Source organism: Balaenoptera ricei, chromosome 17 (genome assembly GCF_028023285.1).
Source record: "Balaenoptera ricei isolate mBalRic1 chromosome 17, mBalRic1.hap2, whole genome shotgun sequence".
NCBI classification, from domain to species: domain Eukaryota; kingdom Metazoa; phylum Chordata; class Mammalia; order Artiodactyla; family Balaenopteridae; genus Balaenoptera; species Balaenoptera ricei.
Window position 1 is genome coordinate 33,036,812 of NC_082655.1, and position 22,405 is coordinate 33,059,216.

Consider the following 22,405-nt stretch of genomic DNA (forward strand, 5'->3'; position numbering starts at 1 on the left):
GTCACTATAACCTGAAAAGCCACATGTGGATATGAAGGAGAGGACTATACATCACTCAAAGATCCTAGATTTCAATCTGCATGGTATATGGATGACATTTTAAGGTTGTCTTTCTGGGGGAGGGATTGACTATGTTCTATATGCAAAATAAAAATGTCCATAGATATTTTGGGTGGCCAAATCTGCAGGAAAAGTTAAAATTAAGAGAGCCACATACTTTACCTTATTGAGCAAAGACCAAATAGCAAGCCAGTATTTTTAAAGACTTAAAAATAGGTAATTAGGGCTTCCCTGGTGGCGCAGTGGTTGAGAATCTGCCTGCCAATGCAGGGGACACGGGTTCAAGCCCTGGTCCGGGAAGATCCCACATGCCGCGGAGCAACTAGGCCCGTGAGCCACAACTACTGAGCCTGCACGTCTGGAGCCTGTGCTCCGCAGCAAGAGAGGCCGCGATAGTGAGAGGCCCGCGCACCGCGATGAAGAGTGGCCCCCGCTCGCCGCAACTAGAGAAAGCCCTCGCACAGAAACGAAGACCCAACACAGCCAAAAATAAAAATTAATTAATTAATTAATTTAAAAAAATAGGTAATTAGGCTGAGCTTAACGTTTTTTTCCCCCCACTGGTAATTATATAATTAGATGGATATTTGTTAGGGTTTTTGGCTCACCAGCATTTGAACCCTCTTTCTATGTATGAGAAATAACCCATCCTTTAACTGTAGAAGCTAAAATTGTCAGCTGTCATTTTTCCAACCTGCCTGGCAATTACGACATGAGTAAATGGCTGAGGTTCTGCTGATGAGACACCACCGCCCCAAACTTTGAATCTGAAGCTACTAAATTTGGAGATAAAGAGCAAAAAAGCTTAGTTCTACTAATTCACTGGGCTCCTAAAGGGCTTTGGAAGGTAGGGAAGCTAAACTGAATGTAAGAACCAGATTGTGAAAGACTTTGAATGTTAGGCTAAAGGTTTTATTTAGTAGGAGATGGGAATCTACTGAAGTTTTTGGAGAGAGAGTAGTGTCAAGATCAAGATGATGGGGACTTCCCTGGTGGCGCAGTGGTTAAGAATCTGCGTGTCAATGCAGGGGACACAGGTTTGATCCCTGGTCCAGGAAGATCCCACATGCTGTGGAGCAACTAAGCCCATGCTGTACAACTACGGAGCCTGCGCTCTAGAGCCCACGAGCCACAACTACTGAGCCTGCATGCTGCAATTACTGAAGCCCTCAGGCCTAGATCCCATGTTCCTCAACAAGAGAAGCCACAGCAATAAGAAGCCCACGCACCGCAACAAAGAGTAGCCCCCGCTCGTTGCAACTAGAGAAAGCCCGCGCAGAGCAACGAAGACCCAACACAGTCAAAAATAAATAAATAAATTTAAAAAATGATACTTTAAAAGTAGAACTGATATTATCATTTTTGTGTTAGCTTTTTCTTCAACTGAAAATGATTTCAAAGATGGACTAATTCAGTCCTAAATTATCAAGGACTAATGATATCAAGGTGATAATGAGAATGGGAAGGAAGAAAAAGAACTGAAAAAAGCTGGGAAGGAAGCATTTCCTTGGCAGAAGGTGCCAACTGGTGGCACACATTTAAGCCACACTTGGTCAATAGCTAGGTGGGTTCAATTAATAATGTTTAAATTTTTTCACTTAGGCACTAACAATTTAAAATTTAAAGGCTTTAAGTAAACATTCAGATTTATAGCTTCTCTTGAGAAGAATAAATTTGCCAACCCTGGGCTGATATTCAATTTGGCATCAATTAGCTAGAACTGAGTATTCACCATTCCTTTTTGGATGGATAAGCTTTCTCCAGATTTTCAGAGTTCCTGCATTTTCCCTTTTGTATTATATCTGGCCTACTTCACTGAAGTATGTTACTTTCCTGGCCCTCGACTTACAGGAATAATAAGAGAACAACTGATCACTGGAATAGCTAAAATAAATGACCCTTTCATTTTAGTCTCATTAGGCAAAATCTAAACCTTAAGAAATGATACTGCAGGGACTTCCCTGGTGGCACAGTGGTTAAGAATCTGCCTGCCAATGCAGGGGACATGGGTCCACAACTGCTGAGCCTGTGCTCTAGAGCCCGTGAGCCACAACTACTGAGCTCACGTGCTGCAACTACTGAAGCCCGCATGCCTGGAGCCCATGCTCTGCAACAAGAGAAGCCACCGCAATGAGAAGCCTGCGCACCACAACCAAGAGTAGCCCCCGCTCACCGCAACTAGAGAAAGCCCGCACACAGCAACGAGGACCTAACACAGCCAAAAATAAATAAATTAATTAATTAAAAAAAAAGAAATGATACTTTAAAAGTAGAACTTATCATTTTTGTGTTAGCTTTTTCTTCAAGTGGTCAAATAGTATTATATATACATGGCATTAGGTAAATCCCCTCCTCTCCAATCAAATACCATTACAATATGAGATAAAACAAATATACAGAACGATGTTTTCTGGTCCATAATAAGGGTCTATGAAGACCAGCAGAGAGCACTTAACCATAGTCCTTGGCAGCAACTGGAAGCTGCCATTACAGCTAGTGAAACTTACTAGTGGGTTTCTTTTATAAGTCATTATACACAAGATGTCTCCATAGGAAAGTGTGTCCCCGTTTCTAGTTTTTGGAATTTAGTGAACCTGCTGAAGGATGATAGCAAATTGGGGTTTAACTTGACTTTTGTATTAAATTTAAATTACTTTAAGGGTATTATTTGGACACTTGGCAGTGAAAGATTCTGAATCTTAGATTAAAAATGTAATATCTGATAAGCATTATGAGTGGAACTGTTCTTTGATTTATCCTTTTAAATTCCAAAATATTTTGCTTCACTTTATCGACCTAGAATATAAATCTAATATAAAAATTGTGCGACTGTTGAATATGACGTGGACTCGTATAAGGAATGGTTTATTATACATAACCAATCATAATCTAGGAAAAATAATATACCCTAATAAAAGACACATATTTGGACTATTATTGTCTATCCATGTCCTGTCCCCAATATTGGCATTGTGAAAATGTACAACTATGATCACTGAATTTTAGTAAGTCTAGATCACATGTTATAATTTTAAAATAGTATAAATATGATGGCTAGCAGTCAGTTACATTGATATTCAGCTTAAAAAGAATGGTAGAACTATATACTGTTATTCTTTTACTGTTACTATTAATAGACACTTAGTGAATACCTACTGTGCTAGACATGATGTCTGTACTTAGGAGGATTATATTTAAGTGTATGGAGAATTTTTTATTCCAATGGAGCATGGGCAAAGTGTTAAACTCCATTTTAATCAAATGGGACTGCTTATTAAGAATTAACTGCACAGGGAACTATATTCAATATCCTGTGATAAACCATAACGGGAAAGAATATAAAAAAGAATGTATATAGGTATAACTGAATCACTTTGCTGTACAGCAGAAATTAACACAACATTGCAAATCAACTGTACTTCAATAAAAAATAAAAATTAAATTAAAGAAGAATTAAGTGTATTATTTACAAAGGGATTAGAATAAGGTAACGTAGCCTCTTAAAGAGTGGGGGATAGTTAAACAGGTCTTCCGGTTACAGTCTGTTTAGTTCCTTTTATATTAATTCCTCATAGCTTCACTATCACCTGTAAAGATACTTTCCTCAGTTTTTCTGGTGATTTTTAAACAATTCTTGTTTCTTAGATGATTTTCCTGTAACTTAATTTTCAAGATAGCAGCATGTAAAAGAAATTAAATAAGTTAATTTATTCAGTTAAATAACCTTAAGATGATAGGATCTCTTCTTCTGTATAATTGCCAAGCCATATTTTAAACAAAGAAGGAAGGCCATAAAATCAAGCAAATCAAATTCATCACATATTATATGTACATTACTGAACAAGAATCACTAGCCCAGAAACACAAGTCACTTTAAGATAGCTTGAGAAACCAGATCTACAAATATTAGGATATGGGCAATTTCCCTACATTATATGACCATATCATTTGCTCTTGGATCTGTGGGTGGGAGGCTTAGCTTCTCCTGCTAGGAATGGTAACCATTTCACTGGTTCCTTCTCTCTTAGAATTATCTGTAATGTTTAAAAATTCTACATACAGTAATATTCTATATTAGGGAGGTGGGTTCAATGTTGGGGCCAAGTAGTTTATATAGTGAAGCTAATACTTATCTCAGAGGGCTCAATGATAAATAAACATAATTTATAAACAGTTAAAGAACACGTAGGTTCTATTATCCTTACTTTTACTTGAAAAAGAAAATTACCCAGAGATTTGGAGAACAGTTATCTGGAATATGTCCCGAGACAAAGAACAAAAAGTAAAGTAAAATAAAAAAGAACTGCAAGCAAACAAAAGAGATGCTACAAAGACCAGTCAACAATCTTAACTTATTTTGCTTATACGAATGTCCCTTTCCTCCTCACTTAAGTCAGCCCCACTGAGATTATAATCTGTGGCCAAGTTGTTTAATATCTCTAAATCTCAGTTTTTGCATATATAAAATGAAAATGATAATCTCCTTGAAGAATCATCATGAAATCAAAGGTATACGGCACAGAGAAGGTGCTCAATAAATGGTAACCATTATTATTGTACTTGATTTTCAAAACACAACATATTACAAGAAAATGCAGCACAATAACGAAGAAACAGTACACAGAGTAGTTGGGATTTTAAACTTCAGAGCCAGATTATGGGTTTTGATCTCAGCTCCCCCACTTACTGGCTGTGGACTCTGGGCAAATTGCTTTCAAAGGTGTGCAGGAGGCAATGAGAGCTATCACTGTTTAACCCTCACTGTCTCAGGGTACCTACCCTTCTCTAACTCCTCAATTAGGTTTTCGTATCATCTCTTACTGCACTCTGTACTTCACCCTCCTAAGCCCTGTCACAGTTTTAATTACATAGTTATTCCTATTAATATCTATCTCCATTAGACTGTGAGCTCTAAGAAGGTAGGGAGCATATTCAGCTAATTCAGGGACTAGCATAGCGACTAACACATCTCAGAGCCTCAATAAATATTTCTAAATGAATGAATGAGTGAAAAGAATATGGTCTCTCAATAAATTTCTCAGCACTTCTTGTGTAGAATGGTAATTCCTGGATGTGCTGTCCAAGAATAAAATGAGAATATGGAACTGGAAGGCAGAGTACATTTGAGATTGGTTAGCTATTGCACTATATCTGAAAAGACAAAAAAAAAAAAGAAGAGAGAGAGAGTGTGAGAGTGAGAAGCTGTAAAATGAGATAGACTACTGATCAGTTACTTCAGTCAAATCACACTAGTTGGTAGACCACTGCTCTCTTTAGAAAAGCTGTTCTCAACCAGTGTGAAAATCATCTGTTGTGATGGTTTTTCTTTATAAATTAGAATGGGTTTCACAGTTGTGACTATGATAACATAGTCCTGAGTAAGCTTATGAGAGTATGTTATCCACATGAACTTTATGTGTCCTGTGTGGGTGTCTCAAGAGAAAATAATTGCAGAGAAGCACTGCTCCAGGCCAGTGATTTCTAACTTTTATAACTCTGCAGGGTATGTTGAAATACCCTCAAAAATCTCAGGACTTTCAAGGGTGGTAGGAGTATAGCAAAATCAAAGAAGAAAGTTAGGATTTCTTCTCTTGGCTGTAAAATCACTACACCCCAGTGGAAAGACTTCTATTTTATGGGGAATGCCTCCTCTCTAGTTACTTACTTTGGCTTCATTTTGTCTTGGCGACTCAAGAAACCATATTATAGGACAGAAATCTGTTCCAATTTCCCATATGTAGATGTAGGAATTTCCTTTGGGATTAGTCTGTATGAGCCAAGGTTAAGTCAATGTACTTTAAATTTTGAAAAAATTTCACACTTACATAAGTTTTTCTTGTCTCAAAAAAGGCTTTTAGGATGGTATGTTGTAAATCCAATTAATTCTAGCTACAACTTAAGAAAGAATGATGATAGTTCAACTGAAGCAGTCAAGGTTGAAGACTTGGTGTAAAAATTAACAATTGAGAAATGAGTGTATAATAATGTGTTTTATCTAAATATGTATTTTTAGGCACACCTGGCTTTGAGTTCTAGTTTCACCACTTACTAGGTATGTGATTGTGGCCAAGTATATGCAAATAATAAACTAATATAGCTTGGGTTGGGTGCACAGATTGTGTTGTTGACTGCCTGGGTTCATATGCTAACTCTATTACCTACTATCTGGGGGACCTTGAGCATGTTTCTGAATTTCTCTGCCTCAGTTTCCTCCTTTGTTAACTGGAGATAATAAAAGCACTGCCTCAAAAAAAAAATAAAAAAAATAAAAGCACTGCCTCATAAGGTTGTTATGGGCCTAAAAGAGTAAGTGCATGTCAGGTTCTTAGAATAGTGCCTAGATAATAGCTGATACTGAAAGTTTTAGCTACAATTATGATCATTCATTTACCCAACTTGATTTTCTAATATCTTGACTTGCTTACATTTCCTGAAATGTTAAACATTTAATAGTAGAAAACGAGTAAAATGTAAATGTACAAACAAGAACAGCAAAAGATTAGTATGAAAATTAAAAGTCACATTTATATAGAGAAGTCCCCTACCATTAAACCTGTACTGATCTAGTGCAAACTGATATTGCAACAATAAGCTAGAAGAAACCTGGATAGCTCTAACTAGCGAATTATCTTAAAGAACACTTTTCAGACATATTATTAATCAGCCATCTTCCTCCTCCCTGCCCTCCACTGGGAAAAATCGGGAAAAAAAAAAATTTCTACCTGTTCTCAGAGCAGGTAGTTAGTTTCTTCTAAATCAGGGGTCACTACAGATTTCCTAGTAAGAGCTCATTGATTGTCACAGAATAAAAGCCAAATAAATCCTATTCTATACAATGATATATACAATAATAGAGGTAACATGATGATGACCAACCCACTCTGGATATACGTGCGTGCAAAGATGAACACAGTTTGCAACTAGCTTATCAATAAATTAATAAACAGCATTTCAAATGTTGGGATGCTATTATTTAGCAGTCAATTCTTACTTTGATTTACAAATTATGTTTTTAGTATCAGTTGTTAAATCTTATAGGAAAGTTCTTCACAAAGAAAACGTATGTTGTATTATTGAAAACTTTATGAAGGACTTGCAGTCTCTTGGTGAAAAGTTTGAGTCCCCTTTGCTGTTTTTCTCATTAGCTTAATTATAATGACATCACTCAAACACCAGAGACAAACAACCAATGGTGAGATTCATAGTGTTGTGCCTGCCAGCGAAGTTCCAAAGGCCCACAGCACAAACCAGCCTCCTTTAGCACTATCAACCTTTGACCTGTCCATTTTATCACCCTTTCCCCTCATTCGGATCTTGAGTGTTCACAGGCTGGGATTCCTGTTTCAAAGTTTTGCTGCTGCTTTTCCCTTTAAATTCTGATTGTTTGTGTCCTCGAAATCAAATGCTAATACCAAGACTTCGGGAGTAAACGAAAACAAAACAGAGTTGGGTGCACCCAACAGGGCCGCCTTGCCTCCCACCCGTCTCCATCCTCATCCAACTGCCAAGCACTGTTTAACTCAACTTCATTAGGAAAGCCTCTTCCCAAGTCAGCGCCTGTGGAGCTCCCCAAATAACCAATCAACAGAACTTCTCCTCGGCCCAGCTGGCGCTCTGGGGGTCTCCCGCTCCACAGTCCCCCAGAGAGGAGGGGGTAGGGACACTGCTACTTGGAGTTCTCCAACCCTGTCAACCCTCCAACCACCGACCTTCCGAGATGCGAGATGTACACAGACAGACACACTAACTACAGGCTCACCTCCTTCTTCCTCTTCCAGGGAGTTCATGCAGGGGAAGTAGCCGGCCAGCGCCTCGAAGGAGGCGGAGAGGCTGCTCCGGCTCTGGGAGCGCTGCATGGAGCGCCCCGCGGCGCCGGCGCCCCCCAAGCCCTGCCGGCCCATCTTGGACGAAGACCCGCTTTTCCCGCGGTACAAGATACGCGGCGTCTTGGCGGCTGGGGCGCGGCGACCGCAGCGCTTCGGGGGCCGGGATGCTGCCGCGGGACCCTGGGGTACTGGCCCCTGCCTCCCTGACCCGGTCCGGACCAGACGTGGTCTTCCTGGCTGCCGGGACCTCCACTCCTTTGGGGAGGGGTACGAGGTGGGGACCCAGGCGGTGGCGAGCGGGGACGCGGCTGCTCGCTGTGAAAGTCCGAGGTCTCGCCAGGAGGGAGCTGAGGTGCCCGGAGGCTGCGGCGGCGAGTCGGTCCTGCCGCCCTTCCCTCGCAGGGAGATGCTGCTGATGCTGAGGTCTCCGCCAATCAGCAGCCGGAAGGGGAGGCGGCGGCGGCGGCGGCGGCGGCGGCGGCGGCACCTCGGCGGGCTGGCAGCTCCGGAGCGCGCTCCTCGGCTTCGGGGCAACTCTGAGCCCGGAGAAGCTCCTGCTGCTTCCGTTTCTTCCCTTCCCCCGCGTGATTAACACCAGGGAACGGTCGCTAATTAGACGCAAGACGTTAGGCATCGCAGCTGGGAACTATCTCAGGCAGATTTTGGTAGTCACTTTCCCCAGTCTCACTTAAAATTGGTTAACGTTCCTCAAGCGTAGATAGGAAATACTGAAATTTTCTCCAAATCATAAAACAAAGGCTCCCCAATTTTCAACAGGTCCCATGAAAGCCTAGAATCAAAGCTTTCTCGTTTACCTTCTTTCTTAAAAAGATTAAAAAGTCAACGGAAGGTAAAAAAGGTTAAAAAAAAAATATCAAGAGCCTGAAAAAGAACCAACACTAAAAAAGTACTGTGATGTTTATCAATTTTGCTTTAATTTTGGGAATCTTTAATGCTTTTTTTTCCTCCAAATTAGATAATCTGCTACCTATTGTTGCTAAGAATGACAATGAACTCTGTAAGACTTTAGTATCTAAATAACAGGTAACATCCTCTTAACATAAATTTGGAAGCAACACAGACATACCAGAAACAAAAGTTTATAAGTGAAATAACATCACATTCTGCAAACTGCAAATTTCTATCCCAGAACATAAAGCAACCGTAATTCCATTTTAGCATAAGTCAGAAGACCGTCCTACTTTTTGTAACTTTAGACAAGTCACTAGACCTCTCAATTCCCCTATCTAGGCAGGTGGGAAGGGAGGGCACAATGATTCCAGTCCTAACCATGTCATAGCTTGATTGTTGGCTGTGTGTTTTAGGGGATTTCAAAAATGTTTTGTAAAATGTAAATTATACAATCTAAAATGGTTCTTTCATACAATAAATATTTCCTGAGTACTATATATGAACAAGTTCTTTGCTTGATGTACTGGGAAATACAAATACTCATTCAATTAATAGTAATTGAGCTCCCAGTGTATGTCAGGTACCTTTGTAAACACCTAGGACATACAGTGATCAAAGCAGATAAAAATCTCTGCTCTGATGGAACTTATATTCTAGCAGGGGGAGAAAGACACAGTAAATCAGTAAATTATATAGCATTAAAAGGGAGATAAATGAAAATGGCAAAAAATAAAGTTAAGGGGTATGGGACAGTCTGCAATTTAAAAAAGAGCTGTCAGGGTAGGTATCATTGACAAGGCAACATCTGAATAGATGTATGAAGAAGTTGAGGAGGTAAGCCATTCGGATACGTGAGGAAGAGAGTTAGTTTGAGGCAAAGAGAGCCTGCAGTGCAAAGGCCCTAAGATATGATGTCCTGGTGTGTCCATGGAACAACAAAGAGGCCAGGGTAGCTGGAGTGGAGTGAGTAGGAAGGAAAGGAGGTCAGAGAGATAAGAGGCAGAGAAGGGGACAGATCACACAGGGCCTTCTAGATATGTTAACAGCTTTGGCCATAGCACATCACAATTTAGAAAGTACAAAACAACGCACTCAAGTAATAATCCTCCCAAATCTTTCTAAAAATTAGGAAACTTTCAAATAAGAGTGCACTTACATAATAACAACTTTTGGTTACTTAGACTTAGGATCATCCAGGTTTCTTGCTTCTGTTTTTCTGATAGGCTTTTGTCGTTTCTCATTAATATTCCTACAACTCTCTCTTAGTTCAATTTCCTACTCATTATTCACCTTCCTAAAATACCAGCATTTCAATAGACACTGATAAAACCAGGAACTCTGAGTATTTTTTCATACCATATTGCTTTTATTCAGAGAATAGAAATGTTTTTATTAAATGAAACTCATTATAAGAATAAAGAGAATCATAGAATTTTGGAAACTGAAAGGACTATTGTAAGTCATCTAATGTATTTTTTATAACGGTGGGTCACAAATTTTTAGTGAGTCACGAAAATAACTTATCATTAGAATGATCAGCATTCTAAAAAATAAAATGAAATAAAATATTAGAGGGTAGCCCATGTAGTTATTGTATCAATTGCAGTATTGTTTCATGAATGTGTAGGCACCCCTGTGTGTTTGTGTGTGTTCACATGTGTGTACTAAGTTGTGATCAAGAGAAATATTTCAAGGAAGAGGGACTAAGTAGGAAAATCCTAGGAAAATAAATTGGCCAAGGGTGGAAAAGTTTTATTTTGGCACCCAGGGACATCATAATGATAGTTGAAAGTCACTTAGGAAGGGAATTATCTTGGGTTTCTACTAGTGACTGCATGGGGATAGGGAATCTAAGAACTCAATCAGTGGTCACACTCAAGTTGCTTGGGCCCTGCCTTCTCTATGTTAATAACCTGACTTTATGCACCAAGAAGAGGTTAGTCTGGAATAGCCCAGATGCATCTGTTTCTTCATGAGCATCACTTCTCTCTTGCAGTTTCAGAACAAAGTTGTCCTGGGAAGCTTTTTGATATTTTTTCCTATAGTTGGGATTTGAGAGATATAGATAAGTGATAAAAGAATGACACAAGGAGAAACAGGAAGTACTAAAGAAGAAAGAAGAAAATCACCTTATTTCAGGGAAGAAAGCTTCAAAGAAAAAGAAGACTATCGGCACACAGGTATCAGAGAGACAAACCACGATAATGGCCAAGAGACTTCTAGTCTTGAATGATAACTTGTGGAATATACTGAACTTACTGAGAAAACTTACAATTCCACTTTTTTTTGGTCCTATGCTCAACTGTTTTCCTATATAATAAATATTATATAAATAATATTTCTGGTTTACATATATTTTAAAAGTTGACTTACTATTCCTTATCCCATTCTGATATATGAACTACCAACCCTAAAGGAATTTAAAAATTTATATAAAAAGAAACTACTGATAAAAGATAAGAAATGTCATCTCCTCCACACCAGAAAGTACATTCAAACGGCTTTGGATGTAGTTTTCAAATGATGGGCCACTATATAGTTTCATTATATAAAACTAAGTGTAATTCCAGAACAATTATAGTCTAGTATTCAAATTATTTATAATATATTTATAACTTTCTTACTCATCCAAAATAATCAGAGAAAAAGTGACTCACAAATATACATACTAATTGTTTTCTAAATGCAAATTCTGGCCTTGAAAAAAGATACCACTACTGTATAAGAAAATCATATTTTTGAAGAAAAGATATATAGATTGATACAACTTGCATAAAAAATCATAGCATTCTATTTGATGAATATGAAACATATCATACCAATTATGCCACTTAATTCTTACATCAATCCTGAGAGTGTCGTCATTATTTCTTCTGTATAGATGAGCTAATAAAGACTCAATAATATTAAATGACTTGTTTAGTTAGAAAGTGGCAGAGCCACTGATTTTCTGATTTCAGGTTCAGTACCCTATACACTGTATCACAGGTGTCTCATACCATATACATAAGCACAGATGAAACACATGCAAAACATAGATGATAGATATAATATGAACTATGTAGTAAATTATTTGGTTCAAAATAAAATAAATATTGAAAAAATATATTTAAAAGCCATAATGTTTATTCTAACTATATACCAATGTTAAATCCATATTTGCCCATTTAATCAAAACATATTAATATTACATAGCCATATATGTATTTCAGTTCATCAATTCTTAACAGGGCTAGAAAGTTACTTGTCATTTATGTATCAGTTTTTATAATAGTTTCCTAGCCAAAATAAATCACCAAAATTTTAAAGTATGTTAAATTAGTTTATTCCTGAAATAGAGGCTTGGTCACTGATGTGAATGCATAAAAAGGTTATTTTGTGAAGTAGTTACGTAGCGTCTAGACCATGGCTTAGTTCAGCTGGGAACATACTTACGCCTTTGGCAGCCTTGCCCTTTTCTGTGCTAGAAATGATGTAGGTGATGATGATGAGAATGCAAACTACTACTAATGAAGAGAAGGAAAGATGGAGTAAGTCCTTTTGGGAGGTATTGGAACAAACAAGTAATAAGGCCTAGAAGTGGATATGCTAAAAAGAGATAGAAAAAGGACTCTTATTGCTACTCTGTCATCACTATTTAGTGTATCCAGTCAACCCAGAAATGGCTGGTTGCTAAAAGAGATAGGAATTGCTCAGGATAGGCTATAAAGCCACACTGCAGACTGAATTAACCTCTTTCTTCTTGATACACATTTGCTCTTGATAATATAGGAATTCATCTCTACCTCAGTCTTCACAATTGATGTCAATTACCTTTGCCACTTTGGACTATTCCGCTCTACAGCAAATAATTCTATACTAAATAGAAATATTTGCGGATATATTTTGGTTTGTTTTATTCAAAACCAACTCTCAAAATACTTGCAAACAATGTGACCAACAAGGGATTAATCTCCAAAATATACAAACAGCTCATGCAGTTCAATATCAAAAAACCAAACAATGCAATCAAAATATGGGCATTAGATCTAAATAGATGCTTCTCTAAAGAAGACACACAGATGGCCAAAAAGCACATGAAAAGATGATCAACATTGCTAAGTATTAGAGAAATGCAAATCAAAACTACAGTGAGGTATCACCACCTCACACCAGTCAGAATGGCCATCGTCAAAAAGTCTACAAGTAATAAATGCTACAGAGGGTGTGGAGAAAGGGAACCCTCCAACACTGTTGGTGGGAATGTAAATTGGTGCAGCCACTATGGAGAACAGTCTGGAGGTTCCTTAAGAAACTAAAAATAGAGCTACCATATGACCCAGCAATCCCACTCCTCGGCATATATTTGGAGAAAACCATAATTCGAAAAGATATATGCACCCCAATGTTCATTGCAGCACTATTTACAACAGCCAACACATGGGAGCAACCTAAATGTCCATCGACAGAGGAATGGATAGATGTGGTACATATACACAATGGAATATTACTCAGCTATAAAAAAGAATGAAATAATGCCATTTGCAGCAACACGGATGGACCTAGAGATTATCATACTAAGTGAAGTAAGTCAGACAGAGAAAGACAAATATCATATGATATCAGTTATATGTGGAATCTAAAAAGTGATACAAATGAACTTATTTACAAAACAGAAATAGACTCATGGACTTAGAAAACAAATTCAGTGTTACCAAAGGGGAAGGGTGGGGGGAGGGATAAATTAGGAGATTAGGATTAACATATACATACTATTATATAAAATAGATAGTCAACATGGACCTACTGTATAGCTCAGCGAACTCTACTCAATACTCTGAAATAACCTATATGGGACAAGAATTTGAAAAGAATAGATATGTGTATATGTATAACTGAATCACTTTGCTGTATACCTGAAACTAACACAACATTGTAAATCAACTAGGCTCCAATATAAAATAAAAATTAAATTAAAAAAACCAACTCTCAGAGTCCATATATATACACACAGAGTCCTTTAGGGCAGTGGTCATGGCAAGGATGGTTTCCAAGTTTGAGAAACTTCCTGCTCCAATATTCTCTTCCACTATTCCAGCCAGTGCTCTGGCTTTGTGATAAATTTACACAGTCTTCATAGTAACATTCTCAAACATTTGAGAGAAAAGAAGAAACATTTCTTCTATTACAAATGCCTTGGGATTCTAGATGAACATCACCTAGCAACTTCTCATATCATTCTGAGATCAATAGCATCAATTTTGTGAGTGTCAACATTCTGCCCAAATACACAGCAAGGTTTAAAAATTAGATATACATTTCAGGTACCAATGCCAGTAACTATACAATATTTATAAAAAGTGTGTTCATTTAAACTGCTTTATTCATTCATTATTAATTTATTCATTCACTATTCATTTATTCATTACTCATTTATTCCTTACACCACAGTGTGATGAGAATAATATTAGGTATTCATGGAAAATAGAGGGATTCTCTTAATTACAATTAAGTCTAATTCCTACTTGTCACTGTTCCTTCTTTTTCTTTACTGGCTAAAGCTTCATGTATTCACTTCAACATACATAGCATAAAAGACGGATTACCATTTAGTTTAACTGAATCATATGTTTGTTGTATATAAATGGTTATACACTGTTTAAACTGCTTGATACCATGCTGATATAAAAATAGAAAGCTTAACATTTTTCACAGAAATTTGGCTTAATTGTCCGGTTGACTTTTAAATTGCAGGCACCTTAATTATTTTTCATTATATATCAAGGCATAACATTTATAACAAAGTTATTTAAAGTTGTTAAAAATCAAAGGCAGTAAAAAAGAATGAGGATTCTCTCAAAGCGTTAAAAATTGCAGGATTTTAAATAGTATATTGCAAAAATAAAAAGCCCAGGAAAAACATTCATGGTGTACAGATCCAGGTCAAACATCACCTAGATTGGGCATAAGTGAATTGCTGCCTGAAGGAAGTTCTATTCAGAGCTCAGTACCTTTGGTAAACAGTTAAGATTGTGTGCAAAGTGGCCAACTTAGGAACCAAACTAAGCAACTCATTATCAGCTGACACCCACTTAAGGTACTCTGTGTTAAAGATGCCTTTAAAGTAACAGTTCATCTGTCGTGTTGATATGAAACTTCATAATAGGAAACAGCAACACAGATTAAACATGTTTCCCTCCTAAAATTCAATTCAAAATGGTTCCATCTAATATGCTTTATTTATACTCCCACAATAAGATGAGAAGCTCAGGTCTAAGAAGACAGAGGTTTATTTCCCAGAGAAAACAGTCTCAATAAGAGGTAAATTTGTGGTGTCATAGAAAAAATCTCTAAGAAACGCAAGTAATTATAAAAAGGCAAATCAGTATGTGTTCTAGTTATGGGAATATTCTGTAATGTTTCTCCCTGACTACTGCTTTATAACTTGGATTCTTCTGCTTGGCAACTCGTTCTGCAACTCAGCCTAACAGAGTAGTGTTTCAAATCCCAAACTCCTTTCCCATACTTGACACCAAACTGGGAAAAGACATTTAGGGAGGAGCCAAAAGTCTCGATTCACAGCCTAAAAAATAACTAAATATGCAACTGTATGTATATATATATATATATATATATATATATATATATATATATATATACTTAAATTTGGCCACACCATTCAAAAAGATTTTCCAGAAATGTTTATTTGTAGTGTAGCCACCATTTATCAGCATTTGGACAGAGAAAAACTGTGGTGTAGAATTTCTGAGTTCCTTTATTTTCTGTTCTGTTACTTATTTTTTTGTGACTATCTGGCATTTGATCTAACATCTAGAAGAAAGTCATTGCTTCACAACTCACTGTTATAAACTATTAATTTCATTTCAAATAATAGTGTATTTCACACTATGAAGGCAGCATTTTAGGGGTTCTCTGGGTGAGGCAAAAATACAAACTTTATATCTTAATAAATTTTGTATTACAACTGAATAAACACTGAAAGACACTTTTCAAGGACAATGATCTTAAAAAATGTAATTGTTACATATTTTATCACAATTCAAGGTGACTGCAATTTTAAACCAATATAACATTTTTGGTTCTATTTCTAATTTCATTTATTAAAATGATTCATTTTTATTCTCAACTTCAGATTACAGGCTAAGATCAGCTGACAAAGGGTACGTTTTCTGGTTTCTGCAGCCACTTAGAAGGTGCTTGTCAGAGAGCCGTAGCGTTCGGAAGTCAATGAGAAGTCATAGCGTGAGTGAACAAGCCCCTTGTCAACCTTGTAAGACACAGTTTGCCCCCATCCTTGCAGAACTAGAGCTCCACTCACCTCCTTACTCTTAGATCTGAGTCCCACCTCCATCCACAGTCTTATCCCAACTTTACTCTCAACCTCGTTCATTATTACTCGGATCCCGTGATTACCCCGGATTTACCAAACCACCATGTCTCCTTTGCTTACACCACTCTGTGGATGAACTTTTGACATAGATGATGGGATGGAAATGTCCCCCTATAACTGAAGTTCCTCTTTGCGTCCACACATTACAGTACTCCTTTTAATACAAGTTTTTGTGAGAAAGATCATAGTTTTTTTCCATAGTGGAGCCCATTAAGAAAAATGTAAAACAGCACTGGAGACTAAATAACTCTATGAGAATCTATTATCAACATGTATTTCTCACTATAATGATCACAATAGCTATAAGAAAAATTCTCCAAATTATATTTTCTATAATGTTCTGTGTGTGTGCCAGTTTAAAAAAAATAATGCCAACGAAACAATTATTGACAGTTGTGTCAACAATATTCTAAGAATCTCTATAAAAACTTTTCCTGTAAATTTCTTATTTGTACTGGCCTCCAATTCATTGTTTGTCTTCCATTTGTGGACCACTGCTTAGAATTTTAATGTTTCACGTTAAACACCTATTAGAATTCATTCTTTCAGAGTCATTCTAGAGGGAGCAAGCCCTTACATACTCCTTGAGTTTACTAACATCTTCTACTACAATTGAAAATAATTTATTCCAATTTTAAGGGACAGTCCAAGAAACATAAAACAATTACTTTGGTCTACTGAAAACTCCATATACAGTTCCAAATGCTCAGCTTCTGACATTTATTTCCCGTGGTTTAGTTTTTCCCATGTTTTTAGATATTATGTCAGTCTAATGCATAATACTTTTGATTTATACAATGACTTTCTCTCAAGTATTTTTTCAAAATCTATACATTCATGTCTAAAACATCTCTATGTAACCTGTCCGTGCCAGTCCCCATTTCTTATGTGCTAAAGTATAAGGAAGATAAAAGGTTACACATCCATTAGTGATAGGATCTGATGAAGCCTAGACAGTTAAACTATGGGTTTAAACCTTTTTTACATTTCTGCACATTGAAAAATTGTTCACAAAAAATATATGTAAAGGGTCAATGAATATATTCCTATCAAAAGGTAATCTACTGAAAGTGTTTAACAAAGACAACTGATTGTTAGCCTAGTAGAACTAATTGACCATTCAAACATTTGTTATTGAACAATATTAAACAAATATTTACTGAATGCCACCATGTCCATGTACAGTGTTAAGCAGTAGAAGTAGTAAACTGTATCATTTACTAATTAACTGACCATCGATTAAATCTATTACTTTTACTCATTTATTATTATTTCAACTGATAAATATAGAAAAGCTAAGGAAACAGATCAAGTAATGCCATGTAATTAAAAATAAAGAGATAATGATGCACTAGCATGTATTTGGAATATGTGTATGCAGCTCAAAAGCATTTAAAATATGAGCACCAAAGCAAAACAAAGACAGCGTAAGTATTCCTGCTTTGATTATAATAATGCCACACTTTCAAGATCATGAGACATTAATTTTAAAAATTATAGGACTAACATTTCTAAAATACAAGTTTGGAAAAGCACAGTATTCAACAGGAAAATAGAACTAAAGGGGAAATCTGAAGATAAATTACTTTGGTTATTACACACACACTCAGAGAGGCATTAAATTGTAGAGGCACAAAATGACTCAGAAAGAATAAACCAACAAAAATATAATAAATTGAAAATAAATCTGCTCTTTAGAAGGTCCAAAATGACCACCATGTTGTCACGTCCAATGGGACTTTCAAGTCCTCATCTTACTGGCTCCCTGAGCAGCATTCTACAGAGTTGACCACTCTCTGGTCTGAAAGCATTATCTTCTCTTGACTTCCATTGGATCACATTCTTAGAGTTTTTCTCCCATTTCTCTGGCATCTCTTCATCAACCCTTGTGGCTGACTTCATCTCTTCTCTCAAATTTCTACCTTTAACATCTTTAACACATCCTGGACCACCTTCTCTCATTATACTTTCCCCCTATATGATCAGTTCCATTTCCAGTTTTAATAACCATTTGTATTCACTCAAATTTATTATTGAGTGCAGACCTCTCATCTGAGTTTCAGAGCTGATTACCATCTATTTGACATCACCACCAGAATATCTCACAGACCTCTCAAACTACACTCTTGATTTCTTTCCCACAGAAATCTACTTCTTTTCTTATCTTCTCTCTTAATAAATGACATCATCAGCCAAATGGTTGCTCAAACCAGAAATTTGGACAACCTCTTTTATTCCTTATTTTCCCATACTGTATGCCTCTCTCATCCAATCATCATCAGACTCTATTGATTCTACTTCTAAAGTAGATCTCATATCTATCCATTTCTCTAATCCTATTCCAAGCCACTTTCACTCTTACTCTCAAGATATTATTCATAAAGCAGCCAGAATTATCTTTTAAAAATATATATGGGATCATGTTACTACCCTTCTATCACTGCAATTACATAAAACACAAACACACAGCATGATCTCCCTCTAAGATTATATTTACTTCTTCATATTAAATGGTTTTCCTTGTTTATTACCCACTAAGACTTCCGTGTGGTGTCCAGTTTCTGTTATTTACTCTAAAAATCACTGAGTATCTTTCTCCATTGGGGTTTTTCTTGTTTTGCCATAGTGATATCCACTACAGAAAGTATTCTGCAATTTTAAATAGACCCTTTCCTCCTTGCTTCTCGTATTTAAGTTTAAAGAGAACTATGTAAAGGTTAGTCAGTTCCTACCAAACATGTTTTCCCAGGTCTCATGAAAGGCCAGGAATTCTTCATAGCTGTATCTCAACTTGGAGATTATTTAACACAACAATCACTTGCTGGAAGAGGGCTTTAAAACTTACACCTGCTTCCCTGAAGAACCTGTGACTCATTTATGCAGTGAGCTGCTATTACTGATGAGAAAGCATGGCATTCTTACGATGAAAAACAGTGGTGGTAGGCTCAGAAGCTCAGGACCATGATACAGGCTGTCAAATATTGTATATTATTATTAGTTAACATTTCATAATTTAATAATATTATTGTATTATTTGATCCCATCAACATAACTATTTGCACAGTGGTTAATGGTGTGAACTCTGGAATTAGACAGGCTTGGATATATATCCTAGCTCTTCCACTTCCTAGCTGTATGACCTTGGGCAATTACTTAAACACTCTGTGCCTCAGTTTTCTCATCTGTAAATGGGACATAATAATAGTAATGACCTTGTAGGTTGTTGTGAGAATGATCTTATTTAACAGTGAGCGTGAAGCTCAGAAATTCCAAATCATCAGCTCCATATTTCTCCTCTTCCAATGAAGACTTCTACTCTCGAAGCACAGCTACCTTCAGACCGGTTTTAAGATTAACATGAACTGGTGAAATGGATTCATCTTTCAGACATATTTTCATTTTCAAACAATATCCTTAACTAATTGGTGAAATTTCAGGCAGTGCTAAGTGATTTTTAAAAATACCTAGGCAAATTTAGGGAAGAACTGGTACATTTTCTCACATATAAACAAGGCTCTCCTGAGATTTTTCTCTGAGCTCAGTTCTCCTGAGTACCAGCTCTGTTACAGTTTTTCTCTGTCCTCTAAAAATGAACAAAGGCCAAATAATTTCTTTTAAAAGTCAGGTGTTCTAGAGGTGTTCTACAGGTGGAGGTTGAGGGGTTGGGGCCCACTTTTCAGACAGGCATTTGTATGTTAAAGAATTATCTGTGCATATATTTTTAACATAGTCAAATTTCATTAATACTATATAAGAAATTTAACACCAGCCTCTGTGAAACACTCCTCTGAGGCAGAGGGAGAACACCACACACAAATATTACACATTAACCTAACAGCATTACGTTGGACAAGACAGGTTCTTGATTAAACCAAGCCTGACAAAGCAGCCATCTTAAGGTGATTCATTCCACTTTCAGGACATAAGTTTATCACGTAGTTTGCGTTACTTCATGACTATGATGTGAACATCACAAAGATTATTAAAGTGTCACATGCATTTACAGAAGCTCAGAATTTCCCCCTAACATTGTATACGTACATAAACAGGTCCACAATGTGGAATACTGTACAGTACATTTATTTATATTTTAATGTAAGTCCATATGTGAATAACTGCTCACAGATTTTATTTTATTCAAGTGGCCAGATGGATTCAGGATAAATTTATGTCCCCAAATGATTTTGCTATGTTTTATCTAGCATTTTCATGTGGGTGGAGTGGAAGGCGGAGGGTCTTGCTGCATCGACTACTCCTGCCACATTGACTGTGGAACAACTTTGAAGACGTGGGAAGTGTCAATTTAAAATATTCAAACTATTGGTTTTGCCTCTTCCCTTACTCAGTGAGAAGTAGCTATAGCCATTCTCTACATAAATCACCAAAGCAAAAAGGCAAAGTTTGAACTGAATGCTTCAGAAGTAGTTCCTAGTGGATGAATTCTTTCAATCATTTCATTTAGTGTAATTTTTTAAATTATAGCTTCTAGTTGCATGAAAAATAACTTTTAAAACTTGTGTTGAAAATTCAATTGGTTTTATATGGTCCTAAGTTGCTCTCTTAACTTAGAGCCCATCTGATCATTTATTTTATTATTATTATTTTTGACCATGCCTTGTGGCATGGTATCTTAGATCCTGGACCAGGGATTGAACCCGTGCCCCCTGCATTGGGAGTGCAGAGTCTTAACCACTGGACTACCAGGGAAGTGCTGAGCCCACCTGATCATTTAAATAGGTTTCTGCATTTGGGTCATAATATATTTATGAGACATGATAACAGTTTAAGAAATTTACTATTTAAAAAAACCCTCTCACACATCTTTTCTAATATAATTCTTTTTTTGAATATAATAATAGATATACACTACATAATGAAATTTTGTGGTATTAAAAATTGTATGTAACTTTCTATTCTCAAAATTAATTTGTTTCTGGTAAACGAACTGTATAATTATATTGTGTGTTACTACCACAATTTTTTTGTAGTTTCTAGGCCTGATAAATCATTTTGTATTTGGGGGATTGGGAAGAATGACAATAACTTTAAGATCTGAAAATGTCTTGAGAATGTACTGGTATAATTTCTGTCTATAAGAACAACTTTACATGAAGTCAATCAATTATACTTCTCTTCTAAATATTTGGAAAGATGCTTCCTAACCTCCTGTACTTCCAGGGTCATGGAAGTCTTAGAGACACAACCCTTTACATTTCATTCCATCCTTGGTCCTAGTAAATTGAAGAAAATTTATTGTGATTCATATCTCTTATATATAATGCCACATCATAGGTGTTATGGCTGAATTGTGTTCCCTCAAAATTCATATGTCAAAGTCCCAACCCCTAGTATGTCAGCATGTAATTGCATTTGGAGATAAGGTCTTTAAAGAGGTGATTAAGTTAAAATGAAGCTGTATGAAGCATTCAAACCTAATCCAATATGACTGGTGTTCTCATAAGAAGAAATCTGGGCACACAAATTGACACCAGGGATGTGTGTGCACCAAGAAAAGACCATGTGAATAGGCAGCAAGAGGGTGCCCTCTACAAGTCAAGGAGAAAGGACTTCCAGCCTCCTGAACTGTGAGAAAATAAATGTCTGTTGTTTAAGCCATGCAGTCAGTAGTATTTTATTATGGCAGCCCTAGCTGCCTATCCTTTGAGATAGATTAAGCCCCCTATAATCTTTATCTTTACAGTGCTTTCAAAAGCTTTCATTTTTTTTCCTAAAAATTTAAGAAGTTTACTTAGCATATTTAGATCTATTCTAATTTTTTTAAAACACCCTGTACAATTTTGATGTCCCAATAAACCAGGTCTTTTTGTATCATAAAAGTTTAGCTGTAAAGTGAATTTCCATAAATCAAATGGTATTTTCTAATTACTTTTGCTGTTTTAACAGCTGGTGTTTCTATGCCAATGGTGGATATTATGCTTCCAGTTTAAAAAAAGGTAAATTATTTACATAGTCTCTTAAAAAAACACATTTGCCAAAAAAATCCCACACTTTTCACTACATTTATATATATATAAGACTAAGTTTCTTAAGGGCAGAAATTGTACTTTATTGATGATATTATTTGCATTCCCAGAGCCTACCACCATGATCGGGGCCGAGTTCACTGATTTGCTTCTAAGGACACTATTTTACCTAAATAAATTCTGATAAAGGAGCTGTTCGTTACCAACAGGCATACGCAAATTCTTATTTCATT

At 36.6% G+C, this 22,405-nt stretch overlaps 1 protein-coding gene across 38 annotated transcripts in view; it reads right to left on the minus strand.

Moving 5' to 3' along the window:
• Positions 1-22,405, minus strand: part of RIMS2 (regulating synaptic membrane exocytosis 2) — a 597,264-nt gene that overhangs the window by 16,936 nt on the left and 557,923 nt on the right. Inside the window, exon 1 of one of the 38 annotated variants that reach the window (XM_059902193.1) lies at positions 7,820-7,961. The exons of the other annotated variants lie outside the window; for them this stretch is intronic. Coding sequence (XP_059758176.1) covers positions 7,820-7,961 — 142 coding nt within the window. Of the gene's footprint in view, positions 1-7,819; positions 7,962-22,405 lie in introns of those variants that run through there. 38 annotated transcript variants of the gene reach the window in all.